The sequence below is a fragment of the Peromyscus eremicus genome, chromosome 9 (assembly GCF_949786415.1).
Source record: "Peromyscus eremicus chromosome 9, PerEre_H2_v1, whole genome shotgun sequence".
Lineage (NCBI taxonomy): Eukaryota > Metazoa > Chordata > Mammalia > Rodentia > Cricetidae > Peromyscus > Peromyscus eremicus.
In genome coordinates, this window is record NC_081425.1 from 87,006,582 (window position 1) to 87,031,289 (window position 24,708).

General features: G+C 43.0%; 1 protein-coding gene across 1 annotated transcript in view; it reads right to left on the reverse strand.

Annotated features, from left to right (window-relative positions):
- Positions 1-24,708, reverse strand: part of Erc2 (ELKS/RAB6-interacting/CAST family member 2) — a 690,578-nt gene that overhangs the window by 246,464 nt on the left and 419,406 nt on the right. Inside the window, exon 13 of the mRNA XM_059273131.1 lies at positions 20,004-20,015. Within this exon, the coding sequence (XP_059129114.1) occupies positions 20,004-20,015 (12 nt within the window). The remainder of the gene's footprint in view (positions 1-20,003; positions 20,016-24,708) is intronic.

The window sequence follows — 24,708 nt, forward strand, 5'->3', positions numbered from 1 at the left end:
AGTTATAACCATTCACCTCCCCATCATAAGATATACCCAGGCAGCTCTCAGTCTACCTGCCGCTCGTGTGGACTGATGCATTCCTACTGTCCCAGACGCTTCTATGGAAACAAGTCCTCCATCAAACCACTGGATATACTTGGACCAAAACAACCAGAAAATTCTGAAGGCTGGTCCAGGCTGCCATTGTTTTATGAAGATTCTAAAGAACAGAGAACATCGCTCTCCCAGCCTTCCTAGGAACCCATCTGTGTCTCCTGATAAATATACATAACACACATCACTCCCCAACATGCTTTCGTTTTCCTAAATAAAACCATCATCATTTCATAGGACACAATTTTCCATGCAAGAGCCGTCACAGGCTGTCTCTCATAAGACACATTAATTTTCCCCAGTTTCCCATGCCCTTTCCAGTTTCCACCCAGATGGCAGGGCTTCTAGAGCTCATAGGCACAAGGTGGTCACATCCACCAAAATTTTAATTCTGTCTAAAACCATAGAGCAGCCACCAGGAACTGCAACTCAGTCTGATAAACAAGAAGGCATGTAGTATTTTAACTTGTATGTTTTAGGATTAGGCAATCAGTGTATTACACACAACATCCTATTTGATCCCCACAGCTACCTTATGGCATGGCTATTGTAGTTATGCATTGCTGAATGATGGAGAAATGTCCTGAGAAATGCACTGTAAGGCAGTTTTGTCATTATGCATACACCATATCTAAAGTCCTACACATATACTCTATAGGCAATTATATGCACATAAGCTACAGTGTATATACCATGAGGTGTGAAGTCCAGCATTGGTCAGCATTCCATTATGTGCTACATAACTGTTCAAACCAGAATGACGCTGCTAAGATAACAACTCATTTAGATGTTGCGTCTTGGTAGAATCCATGTCAATCTGCTGCACTCCAAAACTCATGTGATTTTCCCCACTTCCCTTGTCCTTCCCGGCTTTCTGTCCCCCACTCATTTCCTGCCGTCATCACTAGCCAGGCTAACTGTCTCCACTGAAATGGGGGGGAAGGCCCATTGTTTAGCTGTGGAAGTGTTTCTCTGAAGCTGCCACTGCCACCCTCCAGCACCTGCTCTAAGTGAATGCTCATCCCATACCCACCCCCTGCAACACAGGACTCCTATGTGTGGGTTTCACAGCCTCTTCCCAGTTTCTCTCTCTCACATAACCCTAAACAATGCTCATGAAGGCCAAGTCTCTGTCTGTTCCATAGGCACTAAAAACCATCTGGGGCTCTGTGAAGATAAGCTGAGCAGGCCTTATACAACATCGAAGAAACCATTTAACCAGTGAGCAGCTGGGGATTGGGAGATGATTCAAGTGATGCAGGGTTCCTATAGGAAAGTGATTATTAACTGTAGCTGCAGTCTCATCAGAAATGAGAAACAACTGTAAGTCAGATTGTATCTACTGTTTTTGCTGTGCCAGGAGCAATAAGCCATGCTTCAATTTTATTCTTGTAAAAATACTCTCAATATTAATTATGAAAAGAATATAAATACACAAGATTTCAGATAAAGCAGTAAAGAAGAACTCCTTTAGAAAAAGTGAGTCTCTCGCTCTCACAGCAGCCCAGTTTCACATGTCCCATTGCAGATCCACTTGCTGACGTAAATCTCATTCCTTCTTGCATGTTACAAAATTAAAAGTCATGCTTCAAACAAATTAGAATACAAGAAGGATTTTCCTGTTTCTCAATTGATGAATAAAAAACCTCTATAAAAGTCAATATAACTGAAACCCTGGCCACGAGGAGAGAAGCATTCTCTAGACCATGGTCTGTATGTAGTCCTAAGGTCCACGTGTTAACACTATCTCCAGCCTCAGGAGGTGAAGCAGAACAGAAGATGTTATGCCCATGGGTCCCATTCTTCTAAAGGGGTGAATTCTGTTAGCTCCAGAGAGGATCTATAGTAAAAGGATTCTTGTTCCCTCTTGCCCTTCTGCCTTTAGCCATTAGATGACACAGCAAGAAGACCTTCATTATAACAGATGTTGGCACCTCGACTTCTCAACTGCGAGAAATAAACTTCTTCTCATTACAAAATGGTTTATGGTATTCTACCAAAGCAGAAATAACACCAAATGGCTTGAAAAATAAGGAGCAACATCCCTAAAGCTTTCGGAACTCAAGGCCTGCATTGCTTTTATTTTTAATGAGATCATTTGAATTTTTTTTTAAATTTTATTTTATGTGTATAGAGGTTCTGCCTGCATGTTTACCTAGGTACCATGTGTGTGTCTGGTACACAAGGACACCAGAAAAGGCCACCAAATCCCCTGGAACAGAAGTTACAGGTGGTTATTGGATGCCATGTGGAAGTTGGGTCTTGAACCCAGATCCTCTGGAAGAATAGCTTCAGCCATGAATACTTACTTTTAAAAATATTACTTCTAAATATGGATCTTTTAGAAAGAGAAGGTTACTCTTCCCTCCCTCCTCTCTCCCCCCCCCCCACCCCTTTCTTTTGCATTCTCACAAGGAAGTGTAATGATAACGGTTATAGCTTCCCAGACCATTTGCATCTACATTCTTTATGGTTGTGTAGATAAAGTTTTTTAAAGGAAAAGTCCTGGCAACACTTAAGAACACGAGAGCCCAATCACAACAATCATCATCATCTGGACAACTGAACTGTTGGGAGTGGAATATTCTATGAAACAGAATCACAAATCCCTGTGAGCCAGGAGCATTTCATGGGCAATTAATCAAGGAAACTTTTCTATGAAAACACATCTTGATTGAGCTATTCACATGTGAACCCATAAGCAGAAATGACTAATTACAAGCTTCAGACCTGTGTAGTTTGCTGAAATGCTTCTCCTCAGGCCATTAAAAATATCCAGACAAATTCAGCAAGAAGAATAAATTAACTAAAGAAAGTTATAATCATAGAAAGCAACTGGTCAAAGCGCGTGACTTTTGCACAAGATGCATGTTTATTTGACACTACAGACTCTCCTATATTTCCCCCTTTGATGGGTCAGTGTAATTCCCACTAACAATAATGAGAGGTATGTGCTAAAAATGAATAGCTGCTAACTCCAGCCATCTGTGCATTCCTGATACAAATAAAATTGAATGTCATCACTACCCTATTGGATTTCTTGGTAATGCTCTTTGCTGATAAGAACTTTGAAAAAAGTTTTCTTTTTCTTGCTCATACAAAGCACGTCCATTGCCGTTGCTACATAAAGAAGTCCATTCTACTCTGAATCCAGGCAGCCCCTAAGAGGTGGGGTGAGATAAACCCACACTTATCAAGATAACTATTTCCCCACTCAGTATAAATTGAGACAAAGTATACCCAGACTTGAATGATTAAAACGTCCAAATTCTTAGCAGGTTAGCTCATTACTTTTCATCCCTCTCTTGCCAGTCCTGAAAGCTAAGTAGCTGTCCTGTCCTGAGAGCCTGCAGCTCTCACTTCTAAACAACCCCTTTACCCGAGGACTAAGCTAAAATGGACTTAATTCATTTTCCCTCTATGAATTACTGGCTGTCAAAATTTTGAGAAAAGTCTTGAGCTTTAATGGAGACGTTTAAAAAGAAAGAGCATGTGCTAGAGAACCCAAGACGGTAGGCTGGGGAGCAGAAAAGCTGGATGACTGGAAATCCAGCAGTCAGAAAACAGAGATAGACAGGTCTCTCTCCAGTGTTTACACATGAAAGGAGAGGCTGGTTAGAATCCATCACCAACAGTGTCTGCAGGATAGAGAACGACATGATTCCTGGGCCTGGCAGCTCTAAGCTCGGGTCTCTGAGCAGCTAGCTCATCTGCAGGGAGCCACCTTGCCAAAGGTACAATCACCTGCCCCTCAGGGAGGGGACTTCAGCTCTGCTTCTGAGAACTCCAAGGTCTAGTCATCAGGTGGACCACCCTCTCTCAGGGACACACAGAAGGCTGTAGTACTTAGGATCCTCCAAGGTCTAGTCATCAGGTGGATCACCCTTACTCAGGGGCACACAGAAGGCTGTGGTACTTAGGATCCTCCAAGGTCTAGTCATCAGGTAGATCACTCTCACCCAGGGGCACACAGAAGGCTGTGGTACTTAGGATCCTCCAAGGTCTAGTCATTAGGTGGATCACTCTCACTCAGGGGCACACAGAGGGCTATGGCACTTAGGATCCTCCAAGGTCTAGTCATCAGGTGGATCACTCTCACCCAGGGGCACACAGAAGGCTATGGTACTTAGGATCCTCCCTTAGGTGTGATCACTAGATCTAATTTTATACGACATTTGATGACAGAACTGCTAAAAATATTTATTAGGTTGGCCAACAACTAAAGAAAAAATGGTAATCCCAGCTCTCTGGAGAGGCTCTTTAAATTTCATTTATAGCACTATAAAATGAGGCCATACCCAGCACATTTAAATAGGCAAGTTATCTGGCTGGAAGTGGCTCAGTCTGAAGTTCAGTTACGTCAGTAGGCAAAAACAGCTAAGGGAACACTCAAGGTCAAGGTCCATTTCAAAGACAGGGAAGAGATCACCAAAAGATAGTAAGCATTTACTTCAAAAGCATTTACTTCATAAGAGTGACTACGTGTGTGAGCGCACTATTTAGGGGCTTGGTACTTGGTAAACTGCTTATATCACTACCTTATCACACCCACAAAAATCAGTGTCAAGATAGAGCCATCAACTATTTATAAGCAACATATTTATTTATAATAGTACAAAACCCCAAGAATATGATTTTTAAACTTTGACCTTTATTAAAATACTATTATTTATGAGACAGAATTTTTTTTTTTTTTTTTTTTTTTTTTTTTTTTTTGGTTTTTCGAGACAGGGTTTCTCTGTGTAGCTTTGCGCCTTTCCTGGAACTCACTTGGTAGCCCAGGCTGGCCTCGAACTCACAGAGATCCGCCTGGCTCTGCCTCCCGAGTGCTGGGATTAAAGGCGTGCGCCACCACCGCCCGGCTGAGACAGAATTTTTTAACAGAACACATTAAAGGCAAGTATTTATTGCCAGTATACAGGAAAAAGTAAAATATTAATAAGGGTCTAGTATCCATAACACATAAAGAGCACACTTCAACAAAAAGAAAAGTAAATAATCTAATTAAACATGAACAAATGACTTTAAAATACTTCTTTTTTTCAAGAAGAAATACAAATGTCCAATGAGACCATACAAGTACATCCCACATCACTAGTCATTAGAGAAAGCAGGTCAAAACCACTGCATAGTCATTGGGATGGCTTTGATCAAAAAGATGGATAACCACACATATGGGTGAAACTGGGGTGAATTCACAATAATTGTATGTTCTGATGCAAACACAAAACGGGAACAACATTTTGGAAACTAATTTGCTCTTCCTCAAAAGTGAATAAGAATAACCACAGACAGAGGAAGTCCACTCTTCCACCCCAGTGGTTATAAGATTCCCAAGCTACTGTTTTCATAGCAGCTAAAAGGAGGAGACAGCCCGAAAGCTGATCAAATGAACAGATGCACAAAATGTGGGGTCTCATACAATGTAACATCATCCATCAATAAAAAAGAATCAAGTACTCACACATGAAAAGCCAATCAAGAAACACTGCGTACATGTAATTCTGAGTCCATGAAACGTCCAAATACACAAATCCAGAGAGACAGCAGACTAGTCAGCAGAGGTTGGAGAACAAGAGGAATGAATAAGGGTGTGAGGGGTGGGTGGGGTGGCAAGGTAAAGGGGGTGCTGCTAAATGTAGATGGAGTTCTTTTCTGATGATAAAATTTTAATTCCACAATTAGATAGTAGTGATGGCTGTGTAACCTTGTGAGTGTATGAACACCTACTTTTAAAGGGTTCATTTTGTACTATATGCACTGGAACTTTTTAAAATCATACATACTCAAAATAAAACAGAAGTTATACAGCCTCTCAAGCTACCCCAGAAATCACTCCCACTAAGGAGGAGTTTTCATTAATCTTTCTAGAAATATTTCAGGCATGGTGTAAACATAAGCACAAACCCCCTTTAAAATGACAGAGCACAAGTCTATAAGATTTACAATCTGCCTTGGGTATCAAGCCTGTCAGGAACACAGTCTGTGGCGTGGAGAAGAGAGAGGTCAGGAGATGATGATGTTAGGAGAGAAGATGCTGGGAGGAACCTGAGACCGCCCTCTGGAGAAATGAGGATCTGTGTATTTCTGGAATTTTCAAACATTGATTGAATAATTCTGCCTGGATATCCCACACACATCTTAATATACTCCAAACTAAATCTCCACTGCCCCATCTCCAGAGCCAGAATCACTTCCCCCTTCTATACCTTATCTCCATCAGTCATCCTAGATTGGAAGTAAAGAAGGCTAAACCCCTTCTCCCTCGCATGCCACACACAGAGGATCACTGTTCCCTGCCATGTCATTGAAATAGAAAATGTCTATCAAAGTAGCCACTTTTAACTACCATCTTACTGCGTGACAGTGAAGTAGCGGTCATCTGCTTTCCTGGTGCCAAAGTGCTTAGTTTTCCAGCTTTCCTCCACCTACTCACACGTGCACACATGTGTCAACAAATATTTACAGAGCACTGACCATGAGCCAGACACTAAGAATACAAAGCTGAAGAGGGCGTGGTATCATTAGACAATTCAATGTTTAATGAAAGGAAGCATGGAGGCAGGAAGTATAAGGAGGTGCTTCCTACAGGAACATTAAGTGCATCAGAATGTAAGAGGAACCAACCTCTGCCTCTTGTCTACCAGATGGTAATATCCAAAGTGGGGATTCAATGATGAACAGGCAATGAGAAGAAAAAGAGTATTTAGGTCATGTTTGGAAAAGCACGTTTCAATGTAGAAAGACAAGCAATGGCTAGCAAGTGTAGAAAATGGAAGGGAATTCAGTGGACACCATTTAGAAAAAAAGGACTAAGGAAGATGTCATGCTCCATGCCTGTGTTATCAGCACCCAGGAGAGAGACAGAGGCAAAAGGGTCCAGAGTTTGAGACCACTTAGAGATACATAGTAAGTTCTAAACCAGCCTGGGCAACATAGTGAGACCCAGTCTTAAAATTTAAAAAAAAAAAAAAAAGTGGTATTTCCAAGACTGATAGAGCAGGGCAACTAATGTTCTCCTCAAGTTTCCTCATGTGTACTCATACCTGGACACAAACATGCACCACACTTAATCACACACACTTTTTAATTTAAACGACTCTAAAACAAGAAAGAGCTTTGTGCCTTCCATGAATTGAAGATGAGACTTGAAATCAACCCAGAGCCAAAGAAGGACTGAACTATGAAAAGCTTCATATGCCAGGCGGGGGGCTTGTTTGTAGTCTAGCCAGCTGAAGAGGCGGGCCACAGGAACTTCTCTGCATTGAGTACTCTCCTTGACTTTACATAGGTTATAGATAGACTCTAACTCTAGAGCAGTGGTCCTCATCCTTCCTAATGCTGCGACCCTTTAATACAGTTCCTCGGGTTGTGGTGACCCCAACCATTAAATTATTTCACTACTGTTTCCTAACCGTAATTTTGCTACTGTTATAAACTCTAATATAAATATCTGTGTTTTTCGATAGTCGGGGGTCATGATCCACAAGTTGAGAACCACTGTTTTCCAGGCTTCTGTCCATCATGGTAGGCAGGACTTGGTAGCACAGAGCAGCCAGGAAGCAGTGAGGTCTGCCTGTGTTGATGTCTTTTTAGTCCTCTCATTTCCCTCTGGTCAGTCCATGGAATGGTACCACACATATTTGGGACAGGTTTCCCTCTCTAGAAACATGATTACAGACACACCCAGAACATGCTTCAATAGCCTCCTAGGAGCTTTCCATTCCAATCCAATGGACATTCATGACAAAGTAGCATGACAGTACACAGAGAGCAACCTAGTGTGTCTGGATGCTCAAGCCTCTCGCTCTTCAAGTTCAAATCCAGAGTGACCTTGAATAGATTATCAGTAGCCTCGGTAAGCCTCAATGTATTCATTTATGCACTGCAAATTAAATACTTTCTATGGGGTTGTTACGGTGATTAGAAACCTAAAAAACGAAAACATTACATAGAGCCTGCCTGGCCCAGGGAAAGGACACAATGCGCAGCAAAGTTTTCCAAGAAAGGCACTTAGAATTATCTTTTTACGAAATTACCTCTGAAAATGGGGTCCAGTTATATTTGAAGATAAGGTCTTGACAAAGTCGCATGTGTTTTTAAACACTACGGGACCTAGTTACTGGCTCCCCAAAACAGCCTACAAACAGCAGCTAACAGTAAGGATGCCGCCTGCCGCCGCAGAGCACAGTGAAGTTACTCGCTCTGCCCCAAACATCTTCAAAGCCTGCACGAAAGCAAATGTCTGTGGGGGAAGAGGAGGTAAAGCAAGCGGCTGACAAACAGCAGGCCGCAGAGACCTCCCACTCTCCCTGGCAGCCCGGATGGGAGAAGCCAGCACAGACCCTTTCCATCAGGCAACAGACGAAGTCATTAAAGCTTCAAAGTTTAAAGTTTAAAAGTTTAAAAACAAAACAAAACAAAAGGCCCGAGCTCTGTAGGAGAAAGAGCATACATTCTGATGCCACGATACCTACCCTCTGACCTACGGCAAAGGCAAGGACCAAGCGACTTCCCGGTGTGATCACTGCCCCTCACTCTGCACGGCCAGCCCTCCCACGTGTCAGGCCAGATCAAGGCAGACACAGACATCGTCGCGCTGCAGAAAGGCTAGCTCTCCTCCAAAGTTGTTTTGTTTTTACTTTGTTTTGTTTCCCCAAAGGAAAATCATCATATATCACACCAGAGGCCTCCAATTCTTTTCAGCGTTTTATGCTACAGGGATTCTCTGATCACACTGTGTGGGGCCATGTAGAACTGTCCCAAAAATGATTCCTGGAAGAAGCCGAAAACCCCTCCTAAAAATACATCTTTTCTCTTGGCTGCCTCCCCAGAATCCCCGCCGGGAACCATCTTAAGCAAGCGGGAGGATGGATAGCCCAAGGTCTTCCCCCTTCTCAGCCGTTCATGAATCTTGAAGCAGGTCCAGAGCTGATGACTGCCTTCTGCAAAGATGCTGCCTCCATGGAGGCCACTCGCCAGGCCCATTCACACTCACTTCAGAAAGAGGAATTTCACATTCCTGCTCAGGCGAGGGTAAGGACCAGACCTACAGCTCAAAGAAGACTGCGTGAGGTGCCAACACAAACAGCTTCTCGGCTTCCATTATGAGACGCTTTCATCGATGCTCACAATCCTCTGTGTTACAGAAACAGATTTCCACCCCAAAAGAAGCACATTAGGGAAGTCCCTATGGTTCCTGGGGTGCTCGGGCCAAACCAATTCATACTCATACAAAAAGTCTTGCTGTGGGATAGGACATAGCGGTTAGATGCTGGCTCAGGGATCAAAATGGCTGTACGTGAATACTGTTCCACAGTTGGTAGCTGGTCAGAATGAGACAGTTACTTTGAATCCTGAGCTTTGGTTTCCTAGTTGCAAAAACAAGACTGATGACGTCATCTCTCATCTTGCCATTGTTATGAGGGAAGAAAGAGATAAGCCTTGCAGAATGCAGAACACTGTGCCTGGCATCAAAGAAGTACTCAATGAAGTCTTCCCTCATTTCCATTGCTATGGCAGCAGAGCAGCAACTACCAGCTGCTGAAGTATAGGTGTGCTATCATCCCTTTATCGTCATACAACAGTGTTATAATGCTTGTTTGTTTTCCTGTATCACAGTTCTTATTGAGAAATGACTTGTTCTTCCAGAAACATGGGAAGCCTAAAGCAAAATTTGGGTGACTTTGCTAGATTTTTTTTTGTTGTTGTTGTTTTCGTTTTTCGAGACAGGGTTTCTCTGTGTAGCTTTGCGCCCTTCCTGGGACTCACTTGGTAGCCCAGGCTGGCCTCGAACTCACAGAGATGTGCCTGGCTCTGCCTCCCGAGTGCTGGGATTAAAGGCGTGTGCCACCACCGCCCAGCGACTTTGCTAGTTTTTGTCCTTCAAAAGAGAGAGCTGGCTCAGCAGACAAGAGCACTGGCTGATCTTCCAGAGGTCCCAGGGTTCGATTCTCAGCATCCACACCCTAGTCCACAGGATCTGATATCCTATTCTGGCTTTCATGGAAACCAGACACACACATGGTGCACAGACATGCATGAAAGCAAGATTCTCACGTACATAAGAAACAAAACATAAATCCTTTCTACAAAAAGTATGTCTTCATTATCGCCGTGGCTCCTGCTCCGTTCCCTCCTGTGCATACCCTGTTTCGACATCAATCTCCCTTCCACCTTTGGTTTCTTTTTCCTGCCTTCCATCATGGAGAGTCCCGGGGCTAACAGCCCTCAGAAGACTCCTGAATGTCACTTCCTACACTCAGAAAGTCCATAATATCTCCGCTGAGCATGCAAAGTATCCACTGTCTTGTTTGATCCTTCTTGTACATTTTTCCATCTACTCCAGGGCACCAGTGGCAGACCCACCCTCTCTTTTGAGCATGCCATAAATATTTCTCACTTTCTTGCTTTTTTCTCAGGCTTCTCACCTACTACCCCATCTGGTAAAATCACTTGCATATTTCTAGTCCTGAGCAAATACCATCACACTCTTTGAAACTTCCCTGAGCTATCCCCCTTCTGAATGCTCACAACACTCATAGATCCAGCCACCCTTTGCCACATACAAGGCCAAGTTTCAGTCTGCCATTCTAATCCACCTACTAGGTGAGGCTGCTTAGCTTCCCCAAAGCATTAGAAAGCAGACTGGCTAAACTTCTCTGTTCTTAGTGGCTTCCTACCATGCTTTCTATTCCTGTTCCTATCTCCTGCAACAGCCAAGCAGGAACTGTCCACAGGTAGGGTTTACGGAAGTCAGGGGAAGCTGGGAAGCTAGGATTCTCAAGAAAAAAAAAAGGAGCATGAATTTCTTGCTGGATCTCAGAGAAGAGCATGGAGAAGTCAGCCAGGACCCAAGGTTCCTGTGGACATGGAACATCCATCACACTGCTGTATGTAGAAAGAGCTACAGAATCTTCCACACTACCCCCTCTATCACCGCCTCAGTGCCTCACATTGCACTCTGTGCACACTTCCAATACCCGAATTTCTGCCTCTGCATAGCTTAACTTCTTCACAACTCCCATAGTGTTCGTTCTGTAATATTTATGGAGCGTCCACTGTTTGCAGGCACTGCTTGGAGAAGATAAGGCCTTTCCAGATAGAGTGAACAGACATCAACCAAGTGGTAAGTGCATGTTCTGTGTTCCAGTGGGAAGCTGCAAGAATGCATTGTACAGTCCTAACCTGGGCTGGCTGGGCTCCAGCAAACAGCCAATGGAGGAAGTGACATTTAAACTTCACTTGACCTAGGAAAAAAATGAAGTTCTATCCATACTTCAAGCCTTACACTAAGATAAATTCCAGATGGTTCAAAGGTTTAAATTCAGAAAGTCAAACCATAAAAATACTAAAAGAATGTTCATATCCTCTCAAAAATGCATATGTTGAAATCGGAGCCCACAAGGTGATATTATTATGAGATGGGACCTTTTGGAAGTGATGAATGGGATTAATGCCCTTATAAAAGAGACCAAAGGAAACATGTTTGTCCCTACTACATTGTGAAGACAGAGTGAGAAGGTCCCATGTACGGGTTAACAGCAGGACCTAAGTACACAGAGACTGATAGCACTCTGACCTTTACCAATCTCCAGAGCAGTTAACAAATAACTTTGTTATTTATAAGCTAAGCAGCTGATGCTATTTTGTCGTAAGAGCTGGAACAGACTGAGAAAGGAATTAAAACACTGAAAGAGACCGCAGACAACTGTCCTTATGGTCTTTTAGTATAAATTAGAATTCTAATGACAAAAAATTTAGGCAACATTAGTAAGACTTACCATGACAAAAGTAAGATCAGTTTCTAAAATGCTTCTACATAAGTACAGCCGACAGTAATTATGCAAATGAAAAGGAGTGAACATTTAACACTCAGACCATGGATGAACTTCCCCAACATGCAAAGAACTCCTCCTACAAATCCATATGAAAATGATAGGAAACTGAATACTGTGTGGGAAGTATAAATATACTCCAGGATGTCCATTTGCACTCACTGTTAGACCGAAGAAGTCAGCACTAAACTTCAATGCCATTTTCGCTTGTCCTGGTAACACCACAGAAGAGTTAGAAACATGAACTCTCGGTCGCTTGACAGACAAATGCCAACGTAGAGAGCAACTGACAAAGTCCAGCAAGATGACAAATGGATTGTCCCAGCAACTTCACATCCAGGAGCTTAAACTACAAATCCATCCATTCATATACATAGCACATAGCACCTTTTCATAGTTATCAATTGTAACTATGTAGGAAAAAAAAGGACCTGACCTACCTATAAGGTTTTTAGAAGACATTTAGCAATGAAATAGTATACAAAAGGAAAAGGAAAAAATATTTGTGTTCAGATAGGGGAGATTTCAAATATATTTATGAAGGGGAAAATGTCAAGGTTCATAACAATAAGTATTACCTCATTTTCATAAGTACTATATATAATGACTGTTATATATAATCATTATATATTATATAAAATACTATCACTCTGCTTCTGTGTCTCAGGATGCATTTTCTATGGGCAGTCTTAATTATGACAAAGTGCCTGCCTCAAAGCTGATATTCAATTACTAGCTGATAAATGTTTATAACATAAAATTACAGGAAACACATAGATGGAGGAATAACCTGAATCTGGGATAGCGCCTCTAAACAGAAAAAAAAAATCAGATCTTTTACTTCATGAACACAAAAAAGCAGTAGCTTAATTCTGTCTAAGTGGTTCCAGAAAATTTTTAAATGTGTCCTTATATAAGACAAATAAATACTGAATGAATTCTTTCACGTACACACATAGATTGCTGTCTTTAAGCATCAGATGAATTTCTTATCTTCCCTGGCATTTTCCAGATAATGTTTTCAACATTTCTTTTAAAAAGTCAACCTCTCAGGCCAGGCAGTGGTGGCGCACGCCTTTAATCCCAGCACTCAGGAGGCAGAGCCAGGCAGATCTCTGTGAGTTCGAGGCCAGCCTGGTCTCCAAAGTGAGTTCCAGGAAAGGCACAAAAGCTACACAGAGAAACCCTGTCTCGAAAAAAAAACCAAAAAAAAAAAAAAAAGTCAACCTCTCAGTGGCCTAGTGAGGAGCCTGAAGACTACTGCAGCCATCCAGTTTTCTGACTAGAGAAACAATGACAGCCATCTGGGTGGGGTCATCTCTTCTCTCTTGAACTCCCTGTTCTCACCTGTTACTGCTGGCATGAATTCTTTATCACAGCCAAACCACAACAACTAAAATCACTGTTCTTTACATGTCTCTCTGAGCCTGGGCTGTGCTCCATGTTCAGTGAGAATCACGACCCCAAGCCTGTGAGGGATGAGCTATAACATAGTTGTCTCCGTTTTACACATAAAGAGACTTGGACATGATATGCCTTGTCACATATACTAAATCAATGATGACACTAATTTTTGGAATGTGGTCTATCTCTTTTCCTACATTTATTGTTCTAACAAGAGATAACAATGTAAAAAACCTAGGAATGAAATCTTAATATAACATAAAGCCTGGCATAGGATAGACACACATGAAACCCAAGTGCCATGACTCTTTATCTGGCCAGGAATCCCTAAAGGGTCCCTACTTAGCATGCTTAGATGGTGCAAGAGTACCCACACTTAGCAGAGTGATAGGGTACTATCTGCCAATTACCCAGTGAGTGTTTCTCACCAAGGCCCATTTATTGCAGGTTATCAGGAGATTCTCCAGCTAGCAATTACTATGGCCAACTCATTCTCTCCACAGTAATTATCTGTGAGCAACCAGCATGCTGTCCTTGGAACCGTCAAACTGACAAACGATTAAATAGCAGGGGGGCTCTGAAGTTAAATTTAAAACCACTCTCTTCCACTTCAGCTCACGCACCCCAGTTTCAGCCACAAGAATATCCCAGTGACCAACGCCAAAGGCCAAGAGTGCCTATCCCGCTAGGAATGCCCCCGTCTGCACAAGGTGGGGATTGCCTTGCCTGTGCCTTCCCACAAGGTTTCCCCAAGACCTGAAATGCGGATTTGCAAAGCAGTTCTCTGCATGAAATTCTGCCCCACCCCATATCAAAGTATTTGCCATTGTGTCTTTCCAGTTACAAACTGGAGCCTCACGCAAAGTAATTCATTACTTCAAAGCACCGTGGTAATCACACTCGCCCCCATCCTTGAAAAGAACTATCTTAAGCATAAGCAACTGCGCGTACAGCTCTTTGTACACCCAAAGGAGCCATGCTTATGCTAAGCAGGTTGCCAGCCACCAAAGCCCAGGAAACCAGCATTAAAGCACAGGCCCCACCTCATCACTCTTGGGCTGAAAAAAGCAGCCAGAGGCTCCAAGGGAAATTCATTTCCATTTCCAAGTCCTCTCTATAGTTTCTAAAACTCAAGTTTTACTATGAAAACCATTCTCCAGAATGGACTGTGTTTCCAGGGGCTGGGAAGTTTTCTATCTCCAGTAAAACAGTTGTCCCCAAGTAAAAAACCCACTGGGTTCTGGTTTCTCACCCTCCCTATCAGGCTTACTTAAATTACAGTCCATTTCATCTATGGAATATTAGAAGATAGTAAAACCATCACAATCTCCCCCAAAGGAAACTTCCAAAACCTTCATTAGATATAAAAATGACAAATTATTTTCTTCAGAGGCAGACGTGCAACATCCTTTCACTTTAAAACTGGTTCACAATACCAGTGGCTTTGTGGAGGCTCTGACAGGACACAGGACGGAAATTCCAAGCCCCTCACTGAATACGGAAGAAACATCCAGTCCCTAGGTCGTCAGGTTTCCCTACAACTTGAGCCAGCATTGTGGGTAATGAAGTGATAGAATTCACATTTCATAAGGGAGGCTGTATAAAGGAAATATGATATTATTTTTTCTAGAAAGTGATTTATAATAATACCAAGAAACCAATTTTTAAAATTCCTTCCCCATCTCCACATTTATAGGAAAGGCTAACGTATCTTGAGAGATTTACTGTTTGCTGATATTCATCCATATGGTGGCACCAAGCAAATGCTCAGAGGAGGAGGAAGAATGGGGGAAAGACCGGGGGAGGAAGCAGCAAAGAGCTCTGCTAATGTGGCATCTCTTACTGCGCACTGGACCTGGGGAAGGCTTCCTGGAATGACCTCTTGCCATTGCTACCTCCCTATCAGATCTGCACCTTAAGAAATGGCTTCACTTCCTCCCAGAAACAAAAGGAACAACGAAAGGTCTCAACTGCTCCATCACTTGTGTCCCCTCCATCTTCAGTGTGTTTGAGAGCCCAGAAAGAATGCTGGGATAGCAGCTCCGGCAACAGCTAAAACATGAAAACACCGTGGAGCAGCAAGTCCTGGTTCCATAAATCAGAGCTGGCTCAGCGAACATTCGCCATGGCAAGTCCCACTGCGGCCAGTCTGGGTAGGTACAAGCACCCACCCCTGGCTACATCTCAAAGGTTCAAAATCATTTCTAAATATAGATCCTACTTCATGTCTGCAGAAGCTGTAAATCACGGGAAACAACTTCTTTCCATCCCCAGTAAAATATGTGTACCCAAGGACAACTCAGAGGGTTTCTGGCTTTCAATCAACTTTGCCTGGGCATAAAATTTTCTGACACTTCACTAGAGACATCAGCATCAGTATAAGGTGGCTTTAAAGAGAGAAATTATTTTCTGACCTGTGGATAACCTTTTAGAATAGACACCTGAAACCCAGTTTCTCCAGTTATTAGCATTGAAATAAGTTGTTTTTCTTGGGGACCAAATCCTTCCTTATAGGAAGTGCTAGCCTTTGAATCAGTGAGCTGAGAGGTCAAGTGTGTTTTGTTTCTATATCCCCATCAAAAAGGACTGCCAAGAACAGTCCAGGAGGAAGCAAAAAAAGGGAAGAGCAGAAGGCACAGAGGAGGGAGGGAGAAGAAAACCGGAAACAAAGAAAGTGAGGAAACTAAGTAGCTTGCCTAGGGATTCCCCCGCCACCATTTTGTCTGTGTTCTTCTGTTTTTCTTGAATTTTCAAATGTCTGGTTTGATGGAAAAAATCAATTATTTCTTTTCTTTGGGTTTCAGTCTAGTGCTACACATGTTGTCTAAACAGTCAACAGAGAACTCATGGGGATGAAGGAAGGGACCAAGAAAAGGGAGAGCAGACTAATAGAAGGTCCTTCCTTCAAGAGCACACATTTGAGAACATCTCTGTGAGATAAAACACCGTGGTCCTAGAGAAAACACTTCAGGCTCAGGTGAGGACCACTGGAAGGAGAAACACTTGGGTAGGCATTGGAAGAGCAACATCCATACCAGGCCACAAGTGGTAGGAGCAGGATGATCACCGCCCCCAAGCTCACATGAAGGCAGAGGCTGGCTCCATAGCAGACAGGGCCACTCCCCCAAAGCCCCTGGGATATACTCTCTCCACATCACGTTTGGGAAGCAGCACATGGGACAGAACTGTCCAGCTTTCCACACTGAGGGACTTCTTGGAACTGGTACAAGGGTAACTTTGGCTGGAGTAGTGGCAGATCTCATGGATGGATAGTAGAAGTCAGAAAGGATAGATGCTGGGGAAGAAAACCAACACTTTTACTCACTGGCTATGTTAACATAGACAAACACTCAACTTTTGTGAACTCCAGTTTCTTCTTCTCTAACATGGAAGAGATTACAGCCCCAACCTTAAAAGTGGTAATAAAAAGAGGCTACTGTGTCAAATGTTATCATTTTAGAACTGGCACGTGGTGATTGTTATCTATAGCTACCATTCCTGTTTTTTTTTCTATTTCTGTTATTATTATTATTACTATGGTAATTATCAACCTGCATCATGAGCATTCAGAAGAGGAATATCATTCTTCAATATTAGGTCACTTTCATCAGCTACTCTCTAAAGTGCCAGCACATACAACCCAGCCTAGCACACAGTAGGTGCTCACTATGTTATTAAGGAGGCAATAGAACAAAGAATTGACCCCAGCGAATTGTGGGACAGTAAAAAAAAAGCTAGGTGGTTTTCATTTTATGTCTTGAGCAACAGGCCTCTGAAGTCTGGGAGGGGTGACTTCATCTTTTGATGGAAGAACAAGGGGTTGAAAGAGCATGGTGCTCAGTTGGGAGAAACATCACAAATAATTCATTTTGGTAGAAATGTTTGAAGTAACACTGCAACAATGACTTCTGCCTGCTGCCAGGTACCAGCCATCAGCTCAAGCCATTCACAAGGATATGCATGATGTCCATCACCCACAGCACATTCATACGGGCATAACACATGATGCCCATATGCAGGGCAGATCCAATAAGATTTGTTCCAAAAGCAAATCCTTCCTCTCTGTGAGGGGACACTAAGGCCCAAACAGGGAAATATTTAAGAAAGGATCCAAAGGAAGCTGGAAGCTGGGAGAACTTTCTGGAAGCTGGGAGAACTTTCTGGCTTTATTTGGTTGATACTTTGGCAGGAGTTTGAACTGCATCCCAAAGGATTGTTTCTTTTTTAGTCAATTCCTGTATGCATTTATCACAATAACCTTATCTGTCATAAGTCACATGCTAGAAATGAGCAAATCTTACATAAACCCACCCCTGAGTATAATTCAAGGATCCTACTAAATCTCTTCTATTCCCACTGCTCTGTGTGCAAAGAGATTCTGCACAGAAGATGTGTCTACTGCAGTGGAGACCCAAACAGGGTTAGAACATGACATGTGCACTTCACCAAACCCAAATCTAATACCTGTCCACCCGGGCTTAAGCATAAGAGTTTAGAAAGGAAATGAGGTAATCTGTGAACGCTTTTACAGAGGAGAATTTCTCATGGAGTTCAGAGCACATAGAAAAGACCAAGTGTTATTAACATTTCAAACTTCAGATTGAGAGGTGGAAACACAGATGGCAGACCACAAACTTCTAAGCTTGGAGAGGTCAGACTTGATATGTCTAAGTTCCATGGCGTGTATACACACACACACACACACACACACACACACACACACACACACACACCTCAAGGGTAAGCCATACAAAGACAGCATATGGGCCAAAGATCCTGCAATCAATTCCGTTGTTACATTTCATTTTATTTTGACTGGTAAACTGGAAGTAGTAGGAGGAGGAGCATAGCTAATTCTGAGAGGTTGCCATAGCTTAAGAAAGACTTCCAAGTCTCTGCAGACTTCTTCCTTTCCATAAGCTCAGGACTGTCCAGTTCTTTCTACACTAGAAAGACAACATCACAATGATGGCCCATTTTCTCCTTCAGGTTCATTTGAAGCAATAGGTCAAATGATATTGGAATGGTCTGAACCTCCATTTAGACTGTAGAGTTTATCTGCTAGATTTGGCAGGTGTATTTTACCAAGCAAATCAGCACACACTACTCTTCACTAGTTACTTCAAATTCCTGTCAACTGTCACTGGTACCACACTGGAAACAACAGCCCATGTTCATACACTACGAATAAGAGAAAAACTAAGTATATAGTCACAGTTACTGATACAAAATGAGAGTGAGAAACGGAAGGCCCAAGCACAGAGACTGAGGTGACAGCAAAGGAGGCCTGGTCCCAAAGGCTTTACTATCTACAGGTGCAGATCAAGGGTAGCAAAGGGGAGAAAGGAAAAAAAGGCAGGCCAGGAGAAAAGCTGAAAGCTTCATTCAACCAGGGAATCCAAACCCTGGAGCATGGTTTGGATGCCAAGTGGCTAAGCCTCCTGCCCACGTCCCACTGTGAAATCTGTAATTCTGCAAATAGGAATGCTGGTCTGGTTCACTGCAGGGTATAGAGGAGCCACTGGATCTTTGGAGATTACACTGCCGTAGCTCTGTGCTACAGACTCTGACTAAAGCTCTGAAGAGAAAGAAGCATTTAAGACTAGAGTTTCCTGTGGACTGATGAAGTTCGGGCAGTTCTTGTGGCATCCACAGTGTGGTACCTGAGAATCAGAGACTATCCAGGACCCAAGAGCCACCAGGGCTGGGAGCTAGCGGTGAGGCAACACTGGTATGTGAGCAGGAGGCCTCATTTTGAAATTATCTGCTGCTGGTGGAGGGTCACGGGGCTGGTGGCTTAGGGGGCAGAACAGAACAGAGTGAAGAGCCTGCGTAAAGAGAAAAACTAGATAAAGCTTGTCTCTCCAAAGAGTTACTATACCAACTACAAACTTAGGGCGGGCCTTTTCATTTCCTTCTATATTTTGGAAGTCTACATAGCCCCAAATCACACGACAAGCATCCTTTATTCAAACCATCATCTGGATGATAAAGAAATCACTGTTAAGCATTTCATTATTAATTTCATTAAATTACCATGTATTACTAAGAAAATATACTCCTCGACTTGACAAAGGGAAAATTATTGACTTGGACCTCCAACAGTAGAAGAATCCAAAGCTGGGATAGATTTTTCAAGCATAATATTCACTTTCCTTGTTAATCTTCAGGTTCACAGTCAACAATGAATCCAGTTTTACACTTGTTTCTACATCCTTTGCCCTGGGTAATTAAAGTATAATGTCCAGTCAATAAAAAAATGAAACCAGTCAAAACTCAAACAGTGACAGGAAGCAACATGTATGTACACAATGTAACTAACATTCCAATAGTTTTCAAACGTGACTTTAAGGGAGTTCTATAGATCTTTCAAGACAGCGATTTATTGCGCTTAGGGGTCCAACTGGTTTGGTTGGAGCTGTTCCGTCAGTCATGACGTCACCTGTGGCACAGAAGGAGCTCTCTCACTCCAAGCCGCACTTAGCAGCTTGCAGTGCTGATCTCCCCAGCCCCACATTCTATCATCATGCAGTCTATTTTGGTGAACCGGTATAACGCTCTTTCTTCCTGAACAAAGGCAAGCGGTGAGCGGAGGAGCTGGGGGGGGGGGGGGGGGGGGCGGGGCCGGGAGGGCGGGGCAGGGCGAGGAAAACGGAAAGTACTGACCTGAGAGCCAAGCTGATTGGAGCAAGGGTGAGAGCAGCGGTGTGGAGACAAGCAGAGGGGAGAGGATAGCAAAAGAGAATAAAAGGAGGGAGAGGCGTTAGTTTGTAACAGACAGCCAACAGATGGTACATCAGCAGGTCTTATAACCACGTGAAGGGTACCGGAGCAACGTTTATCTAACAGACACCCCCAAAGCCCTGGGCTCACACCGTAAGCTCTTCTGTTGTATACTGTGCATAAGAAACCCCTATCTGCTCTCACACTCATCACACCAGCACAGATGGGACAGAGGGCTGTTCCCGCCTCGGTACAGTGGCCACATTTTGATTTTTTTAAAGCTCCTACCTTGTGCCCGTAAGTTTTCATTATTTGATAAAAACACAACTGAAATCACTAAGGTCTGGCAGGAAGCGGGTTGGATGGAGACATCCTAAGAGATATTTCCTTCACTCCTAAAACCCAAAGGAGCTGAGCAATTTGGATTTTGGCTCAAGGATTCGAAGTTACATGCTTACAGGGCACTGTATCTAAGCAGTGAGCAAAGGCCCTGTGGGGAAGATTGGTATTAGGGTGCCTCCTTCCCATCAGCCTCCCCACAAGGACAATGAAACTTCCAAAGCAGAGAGTAATTCCTTTTCATTGAGAAAACAAGGTTCTGACTTTGCCACTGAGAATACTCAGATGCTTGTTAACTTATTTGTATGTGACTTCTAACATGCCCTTCCCACCGGTCAGAACAGTAGTCTCTAGTGGGAAGGAAAGCTTAGGAGGGAAAGTTATGATCATCTGCCAAGCTATGAGAAGCATGTGGTCGATGTTCATTTTGTTAACCTGTAAAATGCCCTTCAAAAAACAAAGTGGACACACAAAAGCAACACCTGTCCAGCTATCTGCTCACAGGATCCTTGCCATTGTGTGTTGTGGTGTAGTTTTAAGGACACCACATAAGAAAGAAAAACAAATGCTTAGGATAAAGGCTAACCTAGAACATTTCAAACATAAACAATGTCAACTACTGTTGTGAAATATTACTCTGACTATGTAAAGATGTATTACATTTGCTTGTGTTGTGGAATATTACTCTAACTATGTAAAGGTGTGCTGCATTTGTTTATGCTACATTTGTTTAACTGTGTAAAGGTATGTTGCATTTGTTTTACCTTGCCTGTCGAAGGCACCTAATTGGTTTAATAAAAATCTGAATGGCCAGTAGCTAGGCGGGGCTGGCAGACAGAAAGAATAAGTAGGAGGAGGAATCATTAGAGGAGAGAATGAGGGAGAAAGAGAGGAAGACACCAGGGGCCAGCCAGGCAGCTGCCAGCCCACAGACACGGAGGAGACAGGGAAGTAGGGCATACAGAATGAAAAAAGGTAAAAAGCCCCAAGGCAAAAACACAGATGAAGAGAAACAGGTTAAATTAAGTTATAAGAGCTAGTGGGACAAGTATAAGATAAGGCTGAGCATTCATAATTGATAATAAGTCTCCGTGTCGTGATTTTGGGGCTAGCAGTCTGAGAAAGCCTGCCACAGACTACAGTGATAAAAATTAAAGAGAAAATGTTAAAGTGTGCACGTGGTGAGAATGTTGCTTCAACAATGCTTCATAGTTCAGCTCCTCCGGGCAGGCGTTTTAGGATCCTACATGTGCCACTTATCCAAGTCAGATCATGGCCATCCTGGGGACTGTGGCAACAAGGCACAGCTGCCATTTCTAATCCTTCAGAATCATAGGTAATTAAGCTAAGGACCTTGGCCAAATGGTAGAAAATCCTTAGCTGGAACAGCTAACACACATTTAAGATGGCTTGGCCTTCCCCAAGGGACTCTTTCACAGGGTCACTCTGTGGTCTTTAGTCACTTGCTACTTGTTTTAAAGAAATTCCTTGGGCTGGAGAGATGGCTCTGTGATTAAGAGCACTGGCTGCCCTTCCAGAGGACACAGGTTCAATTCCCAGTGCCCACGTGGTAGCTTACAACCATCTATTACTCCAATTCCAGGAGATCTGACACCCTCTTCTGGTCTTCTCAGGTACCAGGTGTACATGTGGTACACACACATACAAGTAAGCAAAACACCCATACACATAAAATAAAAACAAATAAACCACCCAAATATTTAAAACATTTCTTGCAATGCAGTGGTCAACAAAATTACTTAGAGGAAAAAAAAAAAAAGAGTGCTTATCAAAATAAGTAGAACTACCAGATTTCTCCCCTGTACTCTGAGGCTTTTAGAATATATTATCTAAAAGCTAGAAACTCTAGAAATAATAACAAAGTTTAAGTTTGCATTTCCAAAGGAGTCCTGAAAGGCATCAAGGACTAATGTGTGTCAGCACATTATTGAGAAAATCAGAAGGGAAAATAATAGCTTCTTTCTCAACATTAGATAAGGTTCTGTTAGGCACCAAAAATCATTTCTCAATGTCCAAATGTCTGATGGTATTTGCCCTCCGTTCAGATAATTAAGCAGTACCTTGTCTTCCGTTCTGATGTTATGTCTTATGAGTGGAGCCTCCAGGGACCCCCATTCCCCTCCATCGTCTAGAGGGATGTGGCTGAGGACTCAATTTGAGCTCTGAACAAACACCAGGAAAAGCCCGAAGAGATTTCAGATAATTATGCTAAAGGTCACCCAACTGATTCCTTCCCATGGCTGGGACACAAGGCGGCCAGTGGCAGAAGACCTTGCTTGACAACCCGATTAACCTCTCTCCTTCTCAAGGCACCAAGGACTAACTGTGACTCTAAATGGAGTCCGGAGACTGGGATGAGCACTAACGCAGAGGGGCAATGTGTTGCACCACCTCCAAGGTTGGGCCAGCTGCTCAGTTGTGCAGTCTACATGACAGCTGACATCACCACAGGACAAAGCCATCAGCCTGATTTTGACCAACTCTCAGCTTTGCTCCAGGCCGTGGTCCCTACGGCCAACTCCTCCAGAGCGGCCCACAGTTGAGGCAGAAGCGTCCAGCTGGAACATCAGCATCCAGGACAAGAGCTCATCATAGGAGATGTACATCAGCTGAAGCATACCACGTACCTTAAAAAAACTGAGTCTATAATGGCTGAAGGGAAACAGCAATCTTGTGGAACTATTCACTGGAAATGCCGGCTGTATGCTATACAGAATATATCTACCCACAGTGGAGAAACTTTTGAAAATGAGAAGATGAACGGAACAAGAAGAAGAAGAAAAAAAAACTACCCTCTGGGAGAGAAGCTGGCCCGTGTCAGGGCATCAGAGTCACTCTGAACCTCAACTGTTTGGTTGCATGTGACAGAAGTTCTGGAACATTTTAGAACATGAGCTGCTTCAAAAAGAGGGCTCTTCGCTCTGGTAGGTCACATTACAAGCCAGAGACCACAAATTCATTTCAAGTTCAATATTTTGGTTTTCAAAATCACAAACTTAATTGCAAGCACTCTCCATGACTCCAAAATGGAGATCTATGTCACAATGCTAAGAAATCTTTAGCTCTCAACATTATGAGGTATGAATTTTGTAGTTTCCGCCAGCAAACAAAGATACGAGCTGATGTGCAGAGGACTGCCGGACACAGTTGAGGAAGGTGCTCTGCTGGAATGAATACACATGCAACCCAGCAGATAATGCTTCAGGAAGGGAGGCCAAGGCTGAGCCCGCTTTTTCCCAGGATAGTTCCCTCTGGAGCTCCACCCCCATCTCCTTAGGGACCCGGGCCGGGTTGGGGCTCAGACATTTCCCAGACTGTGTTCTGCTGCTGGACCCAAGATGCAGGCAGGCAGAGACCTGGGACAGAGTCAAGCCCTAGCACATGTTTTATGAATTACAGTGCCTGGGAGGCATCAGCTTTAAGGAGAGGCAAACGCAGAGATAAAGAAAATGTGCAGAAAGTACATAAAGATAAATGCCTGTAAAATCACTGCGGCTTTAATGCTTTCCATATTGAAGAAATAAAACTGTGAATATTCTTGATGATTTAATGGCTACACAGCCCAACTAAGACCTGTTTGTCCAACTAGATAATTAAGCCATTTATATGTAAATGTTTATAGTAGCTGATCCTGATTTTCAATTACAGTTCTCAGGAACTGCTCTAGTGCAGAAAAATGCCTTCCAAACATGCAGTGTGTCACTTTCCCTCTCGTGGAAACTAACGACGAAAAGGCAGGGCTCTGGTGGCTGCGAGGCCTGCTCAGGGAGCACCCTCTGGCTCCCTGTGACTTCAGCACTACTGGACAAGGTTGTCTAAAGGCGTTGTTCTCAGTGACTTGATGGTCAACCCTAGGTTTGAATTCTAATTGTGAGTTCTGAGCTCTGTAATCTTTGGGAAGTGACTGAACTTGTATAACTCTTGCTTCCTCATGTGTAAAGTAGAGACCATGATAGTTTCTGTGGGTAAGATTAAGTCCAATATGATACTCCAGGTTAAGTGCTCAGCAGAGTATCTGGCACACAGTGTTCATAAAATATATAGACTTTATTACTATGATTATAATTGTGCTTACTAATAATGCTGGTGGTGTTGTCTAGGACATCATCCATTGGCATCACTGCTTCTCGGAGAAGCAGGCTAGAAGCTGGTAAACCTGCACTATAGCTGCTTGTCTCTGACTACGGGATTAACAACTAGAAGGTTATTCAACTTTTCAGTGTCTAGTTTTGTAACAAGAAGACACGGTCGTAAACTCTTTGTGATCCTATACTAGCTTTTTATTTCT